Source organism: Eucalyptus grandis, chromosome 7 (assembly GCF_016545825.1).
Source record: "Eucalyptus grandis isolate ANBG69807.140 chromosome 7, ASM1654582v1, whole genome shotgun sequence".
Taxonomy (NCBI): domain Eukaryota; kingdom Viridiplantae; phylum Streptophyta; class Magnoliopsida; order Myrtales; family Myrtaceae; genus Eucalyptus; species Eucalyptus grandis.
This window is the reverse complement of record NC_052618.1, coordinates 16,870,980-16,892,268: the sequence shown is the minus strand read 5'-3', so window position 1 is coordinate 16,892,268 and position 21,289 is coordinate 16,870,980. Positions and strand designations below refer to the sequence as shown.

The 21,289-nt window shown below is 40.1% G+C and overlaps 1 protein-coding gene and 1 pseudogene across 1 annotated transcript; one reads left to right on the top strand and one right to left on the bottom strand.

Annotated features, from left to right (window-relative positions):
- The first annotated feature begins 12,270 nt into the window (after positions 1-12,270).
- On the top strand, positions 12,271-13,733 carry LOC120295905 (phospho-2-dehydro-3-deoxyheptonate aldolase 2, chloroplastic-like). The gene has a single exon (XM_039317520.1). The coding sequence runs from the start codon at positions 12,271-12,273 to the stop codon at positions 12,742-12,744; it is 474 nt and encodes a 157-aa protein (XP_039173454.1). The 3' UTR covers positions 12,745-13,733.
- A 3,190-nt stretch (positions 13,734-16,923) lies between these two features.
- On the bottom strand, positions 16,924-17,402 carry LOC120295904 (annotated as a pseudogene).
- Positions 17,403-21,289: the final 3,887 nt, after the last annotated feature.

Genomic DNA, 21,289 nt, shown 5'->3' with positions numbered 1-21,289 from the left:
AGCTGCTTGGCTATCATAGTTAACCAACAATGGATTTGCAGCTTTCTCATCAACACCTAAATGATCCAAAAATCTCTTAAGCCAAACTCCTTCTTGAACCACTGCTGATAATGCCACGAACTCAGCTTCCATCGTGGACAAAGCTATACACGTTTGCTTCTTACTGCTCCATGATATGGCGCCATTGTTCAGTAAGAAAGCAAATCCAGAGGTAGATTTTCTTTCATCTAAATCTCCTCCCTAATCAGCATCTGAATAGCTTTCAAGTCGCAGATCCTTTCCTTGGTAATTCAACTTGAAATCAGCAGTTCCCTTCAGATACCTCAGTATTCTCTTGACGGCCTTCCAATGTACTGGACCTGGATTGGATTGGTATCTACTCACCATTCTAACTGCAAAACATATGTCGGGTCTTGTACACATCATATCATATATCAAGCTCCCAACAACACTAGCATAAGGAACATGTTTCATTTGTTCATTCTCTTGTGGAGTCCCTGGACACAGTCTATGGCTCAATCCTTCACCTTTTGTAATAGGAGTGTCTATGGGTTTATAGTATTGCATACGAAATCGTTCAAGAACCTTATTTATATAGGTTTCTTGCAAAAGAGATAACGATCTCTTCGAACGATCTCTCGAAATCTTAACTCCAAGAATGTATACAGCCTCACCCATATCCTTCATCTCAAAGTTAGAAGACAACCATCTCTTGACATTATTAACCAACTCCATATTGCTTCCGCCAATCAGTATATCATCAACATACAATGATATGATCACAAATTGATCCTTGGATCTTTTGATATATACACAATGATCCTCATCAATCATTGTAAACTCATATGCCACTATGGCATTATGAAAACGTATATACCATTGTCTTGATGATTGCTTAAGACCATATATCGACCTCAAAAGTCAACATACTTTTTCTTCTTGGCCTTTCACTATGAACCAGTAGGTTGTTCCATATATACTTTTTCCTCTAATTCTCCATTGAGGAAAGCAGTCTTTACATCCATCTGATGTAACTCAAGATCCAGACTAGTTACTATTGCCAGAATAATGCGAATCGAGGTAAATCTCACTACAGGAGAAAACGTATCTTCATAATCAATTCATTCCTGTTGATTATACCCCTTCGCCATAAGGCGAGCCTTATGCCTTTCTATCGAGCCATCAGCCTTTCGCTTTATTTTGAGAACCCACTTGTTCCCAATAGCTCTTCGTCCTTTTGGAAGATCAACCAGTTCCCAAACTTGGTTTGATTTCATAGACTCCATTTCCTCTTCCATTGCATGAATCCACTTTTCCTTACTAGGGCAATTCAGAGCCTCATTGATATTTCTTGGCTCATCCTCATCTTGTGGAGCAACCATAAAAGTTTCCCCTTCAATGTTAAAACGTCGACGGGGAATACTTTGGCGACTTGTTCGCCGTATGGGAGATTGTACACTTTGTACATCATTCCTTATTATGCTCCCACTTGGATGAACTCCACTAATATCATTATCTTGATCCAAGGTCTCATATAGGGAGTAATCTTCCCCTATTTCTCCCTTCTTAGGAAACTCATCCTCTAAAAATGTGACATCTCGTGATTCAAATTCAGTTATACTCTCACTTTCCTGCTCACCAATTAACACATACCCTTTCGAGTGTTCCGAGTATCTTATGAAAATACTCTTCTTTCCTCTAGGACCCAATTTCCCAAACTTGTGAGAGGACTCATGTGTATAGGCAGCACAACCCCATGACTTAAGAAAACTCAAGTCCGGTTTTCTACCTGTCCATAACTCATATGGAGTGGAAGTAACTGATTTGGAAGGCACCCGGTTAAGTATATACGCAGCAGTTAACAATGCATCACTCCAAAAGGTGATAGGCAAGTTAGCATGCACCATCATGGACCTAACCATTTCCAGTAGGGTTCTGTTTCTTCTTTCCGCAACACCATTTTGTTGAGGAGTGTACGGAATAGACAACTGTCTTTCTATTCCTTTTTCATCACATAATTTTCTGAACTCATCAAATAAATATTCTCGACCTCGATCGGATCTCAATGCTTTTATTTTCTTGTCTAATTGATTCTCTACCAAGTTCATAAACCTTTTAAAACAGCTTATCGCTTCAGATTTATGAGAAATCAAATAGACATATCCGAATTGAGTATAATCATCAATAAAAGTGATGAAATAAACAGCCCCATGCCTTCCTTTCACATTCATTGGACCAGACATCGAATGGATTAAATGCAGAGGAAATTCAGCTCTTTTCCTTTTCCAAATGGTTTCCTTGTCGTTTTCCCTTCTAGGAAATGCTTGCATATGGACAAATCGACTTTTTCAATATTGCCCAACAAGCCCTCTTTAGCTAGTCTATTCATACGCTGTTGGCCAATGTGACCAAGTCTAGCATGCCACACATTCACATCATTATCATATTTATCAGTAGACGTGAGAAGGGAATAACAAACATTAGCATTAACATAATCAATATCTAATACAATAAAACCATCTAGAAAATAACCACAACCATAGTAATTTGTCTCCAAAAACAAATTCACACCTCTACTATAGAAGTTCATATTGAAACCTAATTTAACCAACACTAATACGAGACACTAAATTCGACGAATCTCCGGAGCATACAACACATCATGAAGAAACAAAGTGTGTCCACCACGCATATTCAGTTGGCATGTGCCAATTCCTTTCACTTCAGCTCTGGAGTTGTTTCCCACATAGATCCACTTAGTTCCAATTGGTACTCGTCGGAATTCCACGAATGATCCTCTATCATTCGCTACATGGTCTGTCGCTCCTGAATCCACAGTCCACAAAGGATTAGACTCAGTTAAGAACACAGAACTCAACACATAAGCAAAGTTCTGAAAAGTACAAGGGATGCATACCTTCTTTGGCTCACAACAGTCGCGAGCATAGTGACCCTTCTTGTCACAGTTGTAGCATTTCACCCTTGCAAGCTTTTTCATGCGAGGACGCTTCCCTCTTCCATGTTGGTTAAATTTGGGTTTCTTTCCTGAAGGACCTGCTTCTTCCTTACCTTTCCCCTTATCAAACCAGTTAAGGCGCTTGCGTTTGGAGCTCGAAGCTCCATGTGAGCTAGAACTAGCATGATAGGCTCAAGATCCGGCTTAGCGCCAACAAAGGCGGTCCTCTTCCAGCTCAAGATGACGCATTGCATCCTCAAAGTTTTTGATATTTTCATTATGAGTCAGGTGCACCTTCATATGCTCCCAACTCTGAGGCAAGGAACGAATCACTATTTGCACTTGCTGCTCATCTGTGAGGACATGGCCAGCATCTTTCAGCTCAGTTATCATGTTTGACATCTTTCTAAGATGTTGCTTCATGGTCTGACCATGAGGTTTCTTATAAGAGTCAAACTTGATAGTAAGCTGCCTCAGTCTAGTCACCGAAGTATGACCAAATCTAGCTGCCAATGCCTCCCACATTTCCTTCGCATTGTCAAAACGCCGAAACTCCCGCATGACGTTATTTTCCATGCTGCTCAGCAACGTGATGCGAGCTAGAGAGTTCATTCTTTTCCACGCAGAAAAAACTTCTTTGTCTCTTTTGTGCTGTGCAGTGGTTCTCTCTTCGGGTTCTACCATGGTCATGACAAGAGCCTCAAGTGCTTCTTGCTCTTCTAGCACATACTAGATTTTCATCTACCAAGTTTCATAGTTGTCTCCATTGAGCTTTTCACCTTTGTTCAGCTCGGCAACTATGCTCTTTGTGGCTGAAGCCATTGATCTGAACAAATCAGACAAATATGCACGAATTATTAATGCCTATAATTTATGCATCCCTATTTACATAGACCCATCATATTAATGAATAATTTCAAGTAAGGCTTCAGAATCAAAAGGTCACTACGTTTCCAATCATCCTCCAAAAATCCTAACTTAAAACTATCATTAATATGATTGTCATATGCAAAATCAATTCTATGAAGCTACAAAAACTTCTAAAACTACCCACAGCTAATTACCCACAGCAATCAGTAATAACAGAAAGCAACAGATAATTGACATACAATTAAAAAAATATAATGCTTTTAATTAACACAATTAGGTAGTAATCATTACATAATATGTCCACAAATCACACTTTACATATATCAGCCAATACAACTAACACCAAGTCAGCACACGAACTAGGAAAGATCCTCTTTTGTTCAATTTCTTGATCTTTTCTCTGGAAATAATACAGTAATATTCATTTACAAAATCCATCACAATATTCTTATAGGAAGCAGCTCCGTTGACATCTCATATGCGATTCAACACATCTTGCCATTCAGGTGGAAGAGTTTTTATGAAAAATCGCACAATCTCGACCTTGTGACATAGGACGACAATTCCATATGACCTGTTGAATTTTCCCATTAACTTCAAGGACATAATCAATTAAGACACCTCTCTCCCATCGATGATCAGTCAACTCAGCTATCAACTTAGACAGCCTATCCCTTTGTTCACCCAGAATCGCGCGAATAGGTGTGCGCAACCTCGGGGAGGCATTGTTCCTGCAACAAATGCAGAACAAATAAGGGATCACATTATAATCCACATAGACTTAATTGAAAAAGAAACACATTCTTTTCCCTCTTTTTTTTTTTGGGTCAACGGTCAACGGTCGTCGGTCAACGGTTAACGATCGTCAAACGTCGGACCAGTCGAACCGCTCGCGCGGACCGACCGCACGTGCCGTGCGCGTGCGGGGGATGACGTCACGTAGACGTCATCCGGCACGTGCGGGCGCGTGCTGCCGCGTCCGCGAGTCGGGTCGGGTCGCCGGCCAGTGACCGCCTGGCGAAACATCGTCGGTGATGACGTCATCGGTGACGTCATCCGAACGGTTACCGACCATTGGATGATGTCACGGTGACGTCAGCACGCGTCGGTCTGCGGACCGGCGCGTGTCGGTTCGCCCGCCGGCGGTGTGTACGCGCTGGTTCGCCGACCGGCGCGTCGCGCCCACGCGCAGCGCCTTCCAGCCGCGTGTGTGGGCGCGTGCGGCGGCGCCCGGCGGCGGTTGACATATCGCCGAACTCGTCTCGACGTCGCCCTTCTTCCTATGCCATCACAATTTGATTTCGACTTACGAAAACTCGGAAAAATAGCCGAAAAGCGCTCACGTGTCGGGATTTTTGCCCCGATCCGTGCGGCCAAAGTTCTTTCGCGAAAAAATCAATCAAAAACATTAAATTGATCGGGAAAAACGTGAACTAGGGCTCTGATACCAATGTTGGGATTAACGGATCCCCGAAAACCGGATTCGACACCGAATCGAACCCCTAAATCAATGCGGAAGACGAAGCCCGGGAAAACACGCATCACCGATCGTAAAGCACACCACGGATTCGAGCGTACCTTGTTAGCCACAGATTAAACACCGACGCCGACAAGAGGAAGAGAAACGGTCCTGTTCGATCCGAGGAAGCAAAATCCTTTCATGTGCTTTACTGTTTTTCTTTTTGAAGAAAACGGAGAGAGAGAGGGAAAGTATGTTGAGAGAAAAAGAAAACATACGTCTTTTCTAAAATCAAAACAGTGCCTTTTTCTCTCTCTCTCTCCTCCCTTTTATACCTCTCCCCTTCCACGGGCCTTATTTCCGTGGGCCGGGCCTTTTGGGCCCAGCATGGGCGGACGGGCCTTAAGCCCAATACCAATAAAGCCTTCAATATATATATATATATATATAGAGAGAGAGAGAGAGAGAGAGAGAGAGAGAGAGAGAGAGAGAGAGAGAGGAAAAGAGGAACTCACGGACGTTATGGAAAAGGCCAGTAAAAAACTCCAAATTATATTCATTTTTGTCACATTTATTTTTCTTTTTATTACGTCAAAAACTCAAAATGATGTCTATGGTATGTTTATCTTAAATTTTTTTCTTGTGACGTTAAAAATCCTAAATTTATATTCATATGACACAAAAACCTTATATCAAGATTTTGTATAATGATCTTTTAGACAAAACGAAGTTGTTCTTATTTAATTTGAGCCACTTGGGCACTATGTCAACACCATTTATCTTTCATCGTTTATGTAAGAATATTTTTAATCGTAATCATTAACAGGATATTGATAGAGGGTAAATGTGTCATATAAGTATATTTTCAAATATTTGGTGTCACAAAATAAAAAAATTAAGGTGAATGTGTCACAGTATACATAATTTAAGATATTTGGTGATTTTTTCTCTTTTTTTTTATCAACTTCATTAATAATAAATCACAACTCATAATCAAGACTACATCGATCTCACAACTCAAAACCAAGAATACATCGATCTCTCTCATAGAAGCACATCCATATGCTTGTTGCCTATCAACCACTTTCAGGCTTCCATCGCCCTATCCCTGCTAGATGTCCTAGGTGGTGATTATTTTAGTTGTTCTTGTCACTTTTACTGTTAGGAAGGCACTTTTGTCTCTAGATTGCTCGTATGTTGAATCGTGGCTTGAAATTCGCTTTTGTAAATCGCACGAATTTATTGTCCGCGGCTTGTTCTCACTGAATGAACAATGTTTGACGTCATTTGTGACAAGAAAATTTCACTTTTATCTCTCACAACTTTAATTCCATAGAAATATTTTTAATTTCCACTGGTCTTTCGACTTGAGATTTCTATTTAAATTTCCTCTTATTGGAAAATTGACCCTATGTCATTTCCGGTTAATGGCATTCGACCATGAATGGCGTCGGAAATGATGGGATTCCAAAATTTCAAGCGAAGTTCAGCTGGGAATTGGTTGTGGCTTTGGGTTTATTAGAATATAGGGTGGGCCAGAGGAGCCGACTAGACTAGACTTGATGGACTTCAAAGGGAATTTCATCTTGTGAGAGCTGTGTGAGTTGGGCCACGAACCAGAAAAGCCCCCATTTTTCAACGCCCATCATTTTCTAAAAGCTTTTATTTTTTTTCATCGGTATATTATTTATTTATTCATTTATTTGCCTATTGTTTTTTCGCTCCTTTTTGTTATTTTTGCTATTTTCCATTTTTGTACTTTTACAAGGATAGACGCTTGAATTGTAAAAATTCAGGTGTTGACAACATACGTTATAATAGTAAAGTTAGTATCCTGGAAAGCTCGGAACTTTTGTAAATTGGTTGTTTAACAAGTGCATTTTGCATTAACTAACACATTCTCTAGAAATATCTTCCACAAAATCAAAAATAATAATGAGGATGGAAAGAAAAACCTCATTCCCTCCTAAAATTAGTCAAATTTAAGAATATAGGAAACAAAATTACATTCTATATCCATCGATAATTTTTTTTGTTAAATTGTTACTCCCTCATCTCCTTACAGTCTCATCTCTAGCTTTGATACACACGAAGCAGTTTGAATGTAATAATTCTCTTGCTAGTGCAAGAGCATGAGCGAAATCAAGAGATAGGGCTTTGCTTCCAAGCAAAAAGAGGATCAGCCAGCAAGTCCAAATTGAAGATCGGTAGCAAGGAGCTTCTTCCATCAACAAAGCCCTAAATCCTATGCACGTTGCTTCGACTAATTAAGTACAAATAGATCCTCTGATTTTCTTCGAACAAAGGATTTATCAATTTTTTCTTTCCGATGGTAACAACTAAAGGTGTCAGTGATATTAGCTTTCAATGGGTTTGTTGTCAATGCATATTGCAAATCTTGCTATCAGAATGAGTAATTTGCTTTTGATGCTTGATTGTGTATTGCTTCTAGAAAAGACCTAGTGCAGAGATACTTAATATTTTATAGAAAGATGATTGTGGATTTATTCGAACAGAAGGAGAAGGTTTGACTTATAGTTATAGAGGCTAGAGAAAAAGTAAGATCTTGAGAGGATAACAAATCTTGGAAAGAAGATTTGGAAGAACAAAATTTTTTGAAGAGCAAATATTTAGAGGAAGATCTTGCTTCTTATTAATCTAAATGGAGAATGGAATGAATATGTGATTGGATTGAGTTGGAGATGTCAAAGAGAGAAGCAAAGAAGAGGACTCGTGTTGGAATGATAATTTTACTTGTGATGTTGATAATAACAATCCTAAGTGTTAAAATAAAAATAAAAAGTTGTTTGACAATCACTAAATATTTGGAATTCCTTTCCAAACATAGGATTGTCATCGTAATTGGTAGGCCATAACCACATAATTGGGAAATTCTAATTATCATTAATTTTTCGAAAGAAGGTTTTGTGTTGATTGCTTATTACTTTGGTGGTGTTTTGATTGGCAAATGGGTTGGCTCGGCTTGAGCACAACAAATGGGTCAGTAGCCATTTGGGTGGCCCAGAATACATAAAATTGGCCCGAAGGACCTGGCCCTTGGAGCAAAGCAAAAATAAATAAATAAAGCCACGGGCCAACGAATTTTTGGTCACATGCAGTGCCTGGTGAGCCTAGAACACGAAGCCAATCCTCATTCTATAATTGTTCCTAAAAACAGTAAAGGGAATAACATCCTCGTATCGAATCATACAATCATACCACATCCGGTTTAACTTAACATCTAGTCACTTGAATGAAACATATAGAACACACTGGGACAACAATTGGTGTCAGAGCATTACTACTTTATGGATGTTGCAACCTAACCTCTCTTGACTCAGCAGCTATTAGGTTTAGAGATATTGTCAACTTTGGGCTGACAACCTTCCATTAACTCGAGTTCTCCTAAGTTCATACTCCACGCGATATTGAGCATTCAAAATTTTAATCAATTAAACCTATGCAAATTTTAACAAATGAGTCGTCACTAGCTTTTTTGGGGTCAGCTAGAAACCCAATAAAATATGGGAGAATATCCTACTATGTACGCGGCCAGAGATATTACAAATTAGAAAAATCATTACAAATTTAGAAAATTCTATAAAAAAAAAATCAGAAAAATTAAAAATTCCTAAAAATTAAAATCTAAAATTAGACAAGCCTTTAGGGCTTTACAATAGAGCTCTTTGTTTTGCGTTATCATTCTACTTTTAAGGACGATATTAAGGTCCATGTATGTTTTCTTTTATGATTATAATGGTTAGGACGAACTTTAGATTTCTTTTCAAAATTTTAATCAATTAAACCTATGCAAATTTTAATAAAAGAGTCGCCATTAGCTTTTTTGGAGTTGACTAGAAATCAAGTAAAATATGGGAGAATATCTTACTATGTACACATCCAAAAGAAATCTAAGTTCATCCTAACCATTCAAAAGCAGGAAAGTAATTTCCAAAATACTGAAATTGACAATCAATTATAATCGTCTGGCTGAAGCTCAACGCTTCACTCCTCTCTTTCTTTTACTCCTCTCCTCCCAAATGGCCTAATCCTCCCCCTCTCTCCGTCGAGCGTCTCCTCTTTTTCCAGCCCTCTTGCTCCCCTCGGCCCAATGCTCCAGCTCCCCATCCTTCTAAAACGTCTCTCTTAATTTCGCTCGTCTCACTTCTCGTTCTCTTTTCTCGCTCACAGACGCGACCGTTTGCTGCTTCCATCTTTTCTCGTTCTCCTACCGAAGCAAGACCAGGAGAAAGGATGGGCTGGGCTTTATCTCTTTTTTAGTTTTGATGTGGGCTTTTTCGGTCGAAGTTTTGATGTGGGCTTCGAAAACAATAAAAGAGGTGGGCTAGAAGAAGGAAATTAAAAGATGGGTCATGAAAGCATAAATGAAATGGGCAGAAGCTACAAGGAAATGGGCTAAGGGAGAGGGATTTCTTAGGGGGCCGAATATAATGCTAAGTGGGTCGGACATGCCGGCCCACTCGAAATCTTCTTTTTTGTTTTTATTTCTTGGGGAACGTAGCAAATATATTTTTGAAATAAAGAAGAAATCTTTTCTAGCTATTTAGAGTGTTGTGTGTCAACCTTAGAATTAGGTTGTCATTATATAATTATTTAGATATATCTTTTCAAATTGATTTTGTATGTGAAGTCGGTGCATAATTTTGTTTCCAGAAGTAAAATTTCTTAAAAAGAAAATTTACACCCAACAAACAATGATAAGCATAATCAAATTCAAAGACCTTTGCACGTAGAGAGATACTGTGGGTGAAGAAAATTCTAAATTAAATATAATGAAAACGCTCAATAAAACCTAAATAAAAGTAGATCAAAATGAAGAAGAAGAGCAAGAATATCATAACTTGTATATAACGCTCACTTGAGTGCCATATATATATCTTAAGTGTCATAAATTTAAAAAATAGATCACTCGAATGGCATGACTTCGTCAACGTCGATGTAGACAATTTTAAATTTTTATTATTATTTTCATTTGTATTTTGCTTTTCTTCTTTAGGGCTAGCAATGATCATTAGAAACTCTCACAACTCGCGAGACCCTTGCCCAAATTGGGCGAGAGTCACCTGCCCTAAGCAACAAAGGCCCTAGGTGAGGTTGTCGGGGCCTCATTGACCACTAGCAAGGCCACGAGGACCCTCAACCAAGGCCTTCAGTGCCAAATCTGGGTGAGGGCCACCTACCCTCACTATAAAGGTTGTAGGCAAGGTTGTAATACCCTTGCCGAACCTTCATTGCTGAGGGTGTGGGTTGCCTCACCCAATCTGGGCAAGGGTTTTATGGCTGGTAAGGGTCGCAAGGTGGCAATGGTCGCCAGTGATCCCTAGCCAGCCCTAAAGAAAGAAATAAAAATGAAAAAAAAAATCCACGTAGGATGATTTGCCAAAATTGACATTCAATTGATTAATATCAGATTTATTCCGATATGACACTCGAGTTAGTAGAAAAAAAAGTTTCGATATTCAAGTAAGTGTTGTACGAAATTTTGACAGCCCTATTATTCTTAGCTCGATCGAAATAGCTCTAAAACGTAAAATGACAATGTTATTGATTTTTATATTGAATAGCTATTTTTCATAGTGTTCTACTTATTGACATATTCGTCTTTGGCCAATTTCGACCCTTGTATCTACTTAATGTTGACTACTGGTTGAAAATAAGTCTTGATTTTTCAGACATTATATTCCAAATTTTCACAAATTTGTTGTCCCTCGTTATCATGCGTTTAAGCACCAAAAACCAGTTCTTAAGGAAAATTGGAGTTGTTTAATTTCTTGCCAACTATAATTGTAAGAGTAGCATGTCAAATTACTCCTACCATATATTTGTTGTGACTACTAATTTCTAACGAAAAAAAAGATAAATTAAAGTCATGAGGGTTATAAAGAACTCTGCATTATGCACAATTTCTTTAAAAAATTATAATGTTACAAAATAGTATTATAAGGCAGATATTCATAATATTGGCCTTAGATCTACTTTATATATCGAGCTAGCTAAACTTCTATATGTTCATTAGTTTCCAATGCCAAATTCGGCGATCAAAATTGTTAAGGTGGAAAGGTCAATTTACCCGTAAATTTGTGTATACATTATATTGTTTGAAAATATTTTCACTTATTAAAGCAATTAATGTCATGAGGGTGAACCTCTATCAGAAAAATATTTTATATGGATAATCTATCAGGCCGGTAGTGTATTATAATATTAGTTTAGGTAGAGCTTAGGTGGCCAATTTTTTTTTTTTTTTTTTAAGTACAAAATTCATGTTTTGTAAAATGTCAATTTCTATTTACCCAACACAAAATCGATTTTAAGATAGTCAACAAGTTGAATCAAACAATGAGCGTCCATCTTTCCTCCGTTTGGGAAAAACTATCATTCTTAAAATAACTCTCAATGTACTCAAAATGAAATTCTCATCCAAATTTTCTAACATTATAAATACAGAAATGTAAAAGAAAAAAAAATTACATCTGGTTTTTGTTTAAAATCTATTTTTTGAAGTAAAAATTTATTTAAAAAATAGAAAAATAATTTTACGTTTAATAACGGATTTTCATTCTAAACTTATTTTCAAAAATAATCATTTCTGTACCACGCCCGTGTTTCGGGAAGCGTCGTGGGGATCCAGCGCCTCTACCGTAAGGAGGTTGTGGACAGGAGAAGTAATGGGGTCAAAATCTTTTCGAGGCTTGAATCCGTCTCTACCTAAATTTTCTCAATGGTAAAAGCCTTTTAAGATCTTGCTCATGACCAATAATCATGCACTCCGCCTCGAATTAAGAAACACTGATAAGTTGATTTGGTCGCACGTGTAGAATCGCATCTAGGAGTTGACATTATTGTGAAGTATCTCTCTGCCCGTACCCTTCTGGAAGCGCACGCTAGAGAGAGAAAGAGACCCTCCCTTCCCTTCTCTCCTGAAACTTCCCACGTTCTCTCTTCTCCCCTCTCCCCTTCTCCAATGGCTTTCGTCACCACCCCGTCCTCTCTCTCCTCCACGCCCCTCCTCCGCCACCGCCACCGCCGCCCCCTCCCCGCCGCGCGGCCCATCTCGGCCGTCCACGCGACGGACCCGCCTCCGCTCTCTTCGTCCTCGGCCGCCGCCGCGAAATGGAACATCGAGAGCTGGAAGACCAAGAACGCCCTCCAGCTGTCCGAGTACCCGGACCCGGACGCGCTCGGGTCCGTGCTCCGGACCCTCGAGTCGTTCCCGCCCGTCGTGTTCGTCGGGGAGGCGCGGAGCCTGGAGGAGAGGCTCGGCCAGGCCGCCATGGGGGACGCCTTCTTGCTCCAGGGCGGCGACTGCGCCGAGAGCTTCAAGGAGTTCAACGTCAACAACATCCGCGACACCTTCCGGGTGATCCTCCAGATGAGCGTCGTGCTCATGTTCGGCGGCCAGATGCCCGTTATTAAGGTCTGGTTCGGAAGCCGGTGATCGTCGATGGTAGTGTTGTATTTGTTGAATTGCGCGACAAAAATTGGTTCTTTTTGGTTCTCTGTCTTGGCCTGCACGCGTTGTTGGGTGCTCGGATATCTAGGAATTGGTGATTGATATCGTGCTGAAATTTGCGGGCTCGATGAAAACCGTGCCGATAATTACCTGGCGTGCGTGGATAGATCAGCTTTATCTGGAAAGAACTCAATGCTGTGTTATTTTGTTGACTCCAACTTCGCACCCTTCGATTTGTTAATGTCTTCCTGCAAATCGAATAGGGCAATTTGATTAGTAGAGTGCTTGTCTGAGACTGGTTGATATTTTGGACCGTTTTGGTTCCTCGTATGAAAACCAACATGTCTTATTTGCAGCTGAATTGAGATCCTCTGCCTTATGCTTGAGTTCGACGGTTCATTTGGTGAACCCCATTGTTTCCACGGTTACTGGGAATTCTGATTCTTCATTTAATATGAGGACCTTGTCATGTGGATCATACTGATTTTCTTGTACTCTGTAGATTTAGACAACCTTAATTGTTTTGCCATTCCCTTAGAGAAACATTGTACAACTCTAGTTGAGGTGAACCAGGTGTATGTTGTACTGCTATCAGAGTTCAACAGTGTTCTGTTATTGTGCCTTTGACGAAATGCTCCGTGACTTAAGAGGGGAACTTCAAGTACATCAACCTTCCAGAGGGTGATTATTTGTGACAAGAAGAACTTCAAAACCGACTTTGCTTAAAATCAAGTGTGTTCAATCGGAGCATTTGGAAGTGAGAGGTTGAGTTTGCAACTGAGGGTCCAGGCTAGGGTCACATTTTCTTTTCTGTTCACTTCGTGCGTGATAATTTGATGAACTAATATCTGTTCCTTTCAAAATGAGGAATAAATCATGATGTACTAAGATTGGCTTACCATTTTCTGCTGTAAATTTGCGGCCTTCTTTTTTCTGTTCCCCTTTTCAATGGTGCCTTAGATGATCATTGGATGGATTTTCTTTTCTTACTACATTTCTCTGCATTTAGATACTATATATATTGTTTAGGAATAGCATAATCGCATGGGATAAACTATAGCCCTGGTTATGAATTTCATTTAAAATGCCTCAACGTACGACCTGACTCCATTCTTTCTGGCGAGCAGGACAAACTCTATGCCCGATCCAAGTTTTTCACTGAACCCAAGAGTCCGAGCCCGATCCACGGCAAAGACCAGATTCGGCCCCTTCCTCTCTCTCCCGCTTGCGTTGGCCGAAAATAGCATGAACATTTGCCACGTGAGGATTAATTTAACGAGGAAAGAAAATAAAATAAAGAGGAAAATTGCACTGTTAGGCAGAATCACCTAGCATGGAAAATTGGTCAAAAAGTCATAAATCTATTGTTCCGCCGTCAGTTCAGTTTTAGATCTTTCAATTTGACCAATATAGTTGTAAACCTTTTAACTATTTTTCAATATAACCTATCCAGTCAATTTTGAATGAAAATCTCCAATGTGGCGACCTAATCACTATCGACTATCTTATATAGCATGTTCAACAGTTGATGTGTACATCTCAAATGAACGACATCGTTTTGCAATTTTTAGAAAATAATCTTATTTTTTTCTTTTTTCTTTTGTTTTTTCTTTCCTTCATGTTTTTCTTTGTGCAGACCGGTGGGCGGCGGGGGTCGCAAGCCCAATGATCAGTGGCGGGTGAACCATGAAGGCCACAGACTTGTGGTCGGGGAGGGCGTGCGCCCAGATCTGGTCATTGGATTGGAATTCGTTGTCAAGTTTTGCTCCTTCGACTTTGTTAGCAGGATCTCTCTTAAGATATCGTGCACCCAATGGGTCCTTCCGTCGGTGGTTGCTCAAGCAACCAGGATCAAGCTTCTATTATGAATCTCTTGGAGGTACCTCTGCGACTGGTTCCAACTTTTTGCCTTCTTTCTCCTCCACTTATCCTTCGGTGATCCACACATCAGAAAGAGGCCGCCACGTCCTGTGGCGGTGACCGGTAGAGAAACAAGAAAAAATAAAAAAATAAAAATTAGAAAATTTTAAAAAAAAATTGTAACAATCATCTATATTAGCACTGTCATGCCCCCACAAGATGATTAACGCTGACTAGACTGTTACGTCAATGAGTTCAAGTCAAAATTGATTGAATTAACAAAATTGGAAAATCATCGAAATGTTTTGGGACTAAACCAATAAAGTTCAAATGTTTATGACAGAATTGGCCGCTGTGTAATGATTTATGACTCTATGAACAATAGCCTCATTAATTAACTATTACTTGTTAACATCATCATGGTTTAAATTATGATTATAGGTAAATTACAACTTGTAAAGTTAAATTACTAGTTACAAGTGCCATTAACCTTATGATTTTATGTAAATTACCAAGAAACTTAAAAAACTTATTGCTTTAAAACAGGACCGGTCCCCCTTTTACTCCTTCCTGCGGGGCCTTAGAAGCTCCCTTTTTAACTATGTAAATTTCTGTTCAGTCATGTCTCTATCACAATTCATTCATGTGACAAGCCCCACCATTTTTTAGATCAACCATAGAGAGCATTTCAAGATCGCGACCGGGCTTTCATGGCGATCCATGTTTGGCTCTACTTTGAATATGTCAGGAGAAGGGATGCTGTGATTTCGTTGCTTTTCCGATCAATGCCGCAAGAAGAGATAGCGACTATGACAATTCAAATCACGACCCCGATGAAGAAACAGATGACGAGGGCTGGAATAGACAAAAGTTTCTCGCTATATAATCCAAGGTGTGACCATGAGAACATTTTCAATGAAATACGAACGGGATTTGGATCTCCATATCAATTTAAACCGGGTGCCCAACAATATGTGATTTTTAAATGGCTACGTGTCATAAAAATCTTAAACCTTTTGCATTTATGCAATTTAATCCTAAATTTTTATTAATGCCAATTTAGTTATAAACCTTTGACTTGTGTCATTGTAGTTCTAAATTTTTTGATCTAATGCCAATTTAGTCTTCTAGCTAATTTTGATTGGATATTCCTAACGTGGACATTGGTTGGCTAATGTGGCATAACTGGATACTGACGTTGACAACTTTTAATAATATTTTAATATTTTTGAATTATTTATTTATTTTTTTTGTTTTTTTTTTCTCCTTCTTCTCTTCCTTCCTCTAGTTGGTCGTCAGACCTCAACGACCAACCAAAGGTGAGGGCCAATGCCCTCGCCAAAGGCCAAGAGGGTAGTCTTGCGTTGGGCGGTGAGGGCGAGCCTCGCCTAGCCATTGTTGAGGGCTCGAGGCTTGCCAAGGGTTGGGTGAGATCCTCTAGAGGCCACCAAAATCTGACGACTAGCTAGAGGAAGGAGGAGGAGAAGGAAAAAAGAAAAATAAAATAAATAAATAAATAAATAATTTTATAAAATATTAAAATATTATTAATAGTTGTCAACGTCGACCAACTGGTATTTACATAAGCAATATGCAGCTAAAATTAACCAGAAATACTGAATTGGCATTGGGAGCAATTCAAAGGTACCAATCCAATCAAGTTGTTACTTTTGTACAGTTGGATAGGTGAGTTTATGCAAGGAAAGAAGTTGGTTCAGATGTTATGTTACTGGATTGATTAATCTTGTCAATAATAATGTCTTTTAACGACAAATAAGACCGAATCATTCGCGCATCCTTAACAAATGTTCTTTTTGGCATGTAAATTCGAAAGACACCTTATTTGTCGAAGGGTTTCCAGAATAATAAATGATTGACGATCGAGGAGGGCAGCAACGACCGACCGTGGGGCGATGGCCGTCAGGCAAATCTCAACTGTGGTACTCAGCTATTGATGTCAATGGAAGCGGGCGATGGTGCCAGATGTTGGCTCAAGGTGGCTGTCGGTGATGGCGACAACACTACTACTTGCGGATGGGGGATGGAATCTGAGATGGTGATTAGGCCACCAACAACAATGCAGGGTTCAATAGGGATTACAATCAGAAAACAACCCCCCAAAAAAAAAAAAAAAAAAAAAAGGGATTAAGTTAATGAAGATAATATTGCAATTTCTTTTAGGGGCGCACTATTTCCAACCCAGTTTTTCCTTTGGACGATTCCAAATATAGCGTCTCTACCATATTACCCTTGCTGTCCCTTTTTTGTTTGATTGATTCCTTTCGCTCCTTGCGGTCCCGCGTTCTACGTTCTTCCCCGCGGTTTAGCGAGCATGATCTTCCCCATCTCTGACCGGAACTCCTTGAGGTCGATAGTGCAGTCAATCGCAGTCAAAGCCGTCGAAGATGGAGTCATAAAGATGGGTCAGCTCCTGCGGCGTGGTGGCTACGTCCACACCAAAGTGGCACTCGATGAGGGGCATCGACTCGAAGGCCTTGCGGAGCTCAAACCAGGAGAGGACGCTGTCACAGTTGAGGCCCAAGGACGAACCACTCGTCCACACTCTTCTTGAACTGCTCCCCGTCACTCAACGAAGGCACGCACCGTTAAGCCCTTGATCATCACCACGCCATCTCTCTCTCTCTCTCTCTCTCTCTCATTGCTCCCAAAGCTAAAGCCATTTGATCACGTTTCTCCTCCTTACTATATTTTCTATCTTCATCTATCCTTTCCTTTCTTTGCTATCCGTCTTTTTATTATTATGGTCACCGGTCGAACCCCATTTTGGCTCTTGGACTTGCTTGCCATGGCGTTCTTTCTCTTGGGGTCAAGTAGATCTCCTCCAGGAAAGCCGCAATGCCAGAGCCGAGGTCAGAGGCAACATGTTCGACCGCAAGAACGATGGGGAAGAAGGCAGCGAGCACATGTTCCTCGTTGGGATCCCGTTAAGGTCCAGGTTCCCACTGAACGACCGCTTTTCCTGGTTCATCAGCACGACAGACTCTGGAATCTTGCTAGCGAGCTTAACAGGGTAGCAAGTACAGAACGTTGGATCTTTTGTAAGAAAGAATATAATGTGTTTTTTTTTTTTTTGCTAAAAAGAAATAACATAATGTTGTGAAGCTGGCAAATGCAGATTCCACTTGGCACGTATTTCTTTAGATTAGCATCACCATGTAGGAGTGAGCATCAGTCGAGGATCAACTTTGGACCGATCCAACCCTGCTGATCCTAGTCTGGTTTCTAAAATGACCGAGTCCATCCTTGGTCTTGAGATCCTTGGACTAGTATTATGCGAATTGGTTCTCGGTCATAGGAGTTTAGGGTCGATCCAACCCAAACCAATCATATTATATATAATATATATATATATTGTCGCGACCTAAAATTTTTCAGGGCAATCCTAAAGTTTAGGTTAATGGATTACTAAGTCCGAAGACTTGGCGCGGACCCTCCCAAGTCCTACCAATCGCGACTTGATAGAAATTAACTCATTTAAACATGCAATTTCAATTTGGAGTCGCCACTAACCAATTAGGGTTGGTTAGAAACCCAAGTAAAGTATAGGAGAATACTTTACTATTGCAACAGATTCAGTAAGTTCGGGGGACATGATTACGCTAGATTAGTCTAACGCCCTTTCGGTACCTTTTATTTTAAAAAATATTTTGCAAGCAATGTTGATTAATTTAAACTTAAGCTACTAACATGCAAATGGTGGTCATGCGGGTGCACAATCAATAAAATAACATTAAAAAATGCTAATAAAAATGCATGCCCTAAACATGATTTCTAAATGACATGACATCTAATTTTTCTTTTTTCTTTTGTAGCAACGATTTGATTTTTTGTGGCTTGTGCGATTATATGCAATCTTAATCTAAATTTGATATGCATGGATTTTACTTTAATGATATGTGAGATGCAATTTATATGGTATGACTTAAACTTATTACTATATGTATGCAATCTAATTTATATAATCCTAAATATGCGTGTCTTTACGTGATATGGGATGAATAACATGATATTTCTATATGCATACTCTTTTATGATTTTATTTTAATGATGATTCATTTTTAATGCATATATGCAACCTATGCTAAATAATGATGATATGAGATTAATTATGAATTAACCTATTAACTAACCACGGAAATGATCTTCTTGTGTTTTCTTTTTTTTAAATGACTTTAAAAGATAATGATGCAATACTAAAAAAATTACACGACGAGAATATTAAAGCATTAACCTATGACCCACTAACGTAAAAGCGCAACATGTGGTGTGCACATTATAAAATCTATATAACCTAAATAACATTTTTTTTTTTTTTTGTTTTTTTTTAAATAATTTTTTTTTGTGTTTTGGTTTTATTAAAGGAAGATCATTCTAATTCCACATGAATCTTAAAAAGAAACTAAAATAAGTTGCTTCAAATGTGAAATGTGTATAAACCTAAATATCTAATATGATGCATGATATGTGATGAGCAAATAATAACACGCTAAAATAAAAATCCATTCATATAAATCAATGGCATTTTAATATAAATCAATGATGCAAAGAAATTCATGAATTTCGCCATAAAAAGTCGAAATAATCAAAAATCTAACCCGACGTCTCGCGGGTCAATATTTTTTATTATCATAACTTAATATGATAAATTTCTTAAGAAAATCACCTAGTCCAACTCACGGTTGGCTTGAGGAATGGCGAGGAGCAGCTGGTGGTTCGGTGATGGGTCGCCGTTCGGAACAAGGGCTATCCGTCAGAGCTCCGGCGAGGTTCGGCAGTAACCAGACCTGCAGCAAAACAGAGGAGGCAGCAAATGGTCCTGTTCAGGCGTGGAGCCGGCGTCGGTTGCTGCAGAGGTGAGGATGCGAGCTGTGGTAGCGGCAGCGGTGCTGCGGATGCGCGAGCAAGCAGGAGGTCGCGGTGAAGCAAGCCTCGGATACTGGTGCAGGCGGAGCAGCAGGGCTTCGGTGCGGCGGTGGACGGCAGGAGGCGAGCCGCCGCGGAATGGGCTGCCGGAGCGACGAAGGTGCGCTCGCGGGTTGCGGGGTGGTCTGCTGGCGTCACTGACGGGCTTCAGGGATGATGCTGGTGCAGAGGCGGGGCGGCGCACGGTGGTTGCGAGCAGCAGGTCGCGGGTCACAGTGGGCTGCAACAGAGGAACTGAGGGCGGCGCGGCGGTCGCGGCTGGCTTCGGGGCGGCGAGCGACGCGGGTCGGCAGGACGTCGGGCGAAAGATGGCAACGGGGGCTTCGGGGCGCGTTGCAAAGGCGCAGTGGCTGAACGACAACAGCAGCGCGGCAATCAGGGGGTTCAAGGACCGGCGATGCAGCTTGGCAAGGTGATGACTGGTGAAAACTCGAGCTGCAGAAGTGTGGTGGCGTCGGACTCCGACGAACGGTGCGATTGCTGGACGCCGGGACGGCGGTGCTCGTGGAGATGCAGGTTCGTTGGCTGCTCGGGGTTGCAGCAAATGGAACACCGGTGGCGTTGATTGGGTTGAAGAAACGTCAGGCGAGTTGGCGTGGTGGTGGTGTGAGCACAGGGTGTGTAAGCGGCGGACGGCACAGGCACTTGCAGACAAGGCCGGCAATGGGCTGCTCCACGGACGAAGATGAACAGGGGCCCCTTTTCTTTCTTTTTATTATTATTTTTTTGCTGAAGCCCCCTCACATCTTCTCTCGCACGTCACTTCTTCTGCAAATGCTGCTCCACTGCTTTTCTTTTTTGACTTTTTCTCTTCTTCTTTTTTTAAACTTTCGATGGCCCCTCAAAGAACTCTCTTACCCTTCTGACTTTTCTTCGACGAAGACAGAGAGGCCCCCCACACTTTTTCTTTCTCTTTCAGTTTTCTATTTTTCTTTCCACCAAAGATGAAGAGAAGCCCCCTATTTATAAAGCCAAAACTCGAGTTCGTTTCGCCCGTGGAGATTTTCGCTCAACCTTTCGCCGGTGGAGATTTTCGCTCAACCTCTCAACAACAAAGTGGCTCCAAAATCACACGATTGAGTTTTGAATTCAATTTTCAAAAAAAAAAAAATTTAATTTTTTTTTCTCTAATCAAAGATTATTTTTTATTTCTATTTTTTAAATTAGGTGTCAACATATATATATATATATATATAATATCTGAAATATATAGATATATATTATTTGTGGCGCTTTTGCATATGGTGTCATGAGAATTATTGATAGATGATTACTGGAACTTCACATCTTGTCCCATATCTTTATGAGCGGTTTTAATCGTTTTTATGGTTTCTTGCTTTTAATAGGTATGAAATTTATATTATTGCATTATCTTAAATTTATTAAATATGTATTGGTATTTATAATTTGGTTGCACAACGCCACATTGTTGATGGATATGTAATTTGAAATGGTACAATACAAAAAATAAAATAAAAAAAATTTATCGATTAATCTCAGGTTAATCCTAGAGTTGGTCCGATCCTTGGTTCAAGACTCAATAGAGTCGGTCTTCAGCCCAAAAAATTGAAGAACAATACTATACGGATCAGTTCTAGGATTATGGGGTAGACCGACCTAATCCTGGACCATACTCACCCTTATTACCTATGCAAGACCGACACGCGACACGCGACACGACACGCGACACGTCATTTCTAAAAGTAGAGAATTTCGACACGTTTCG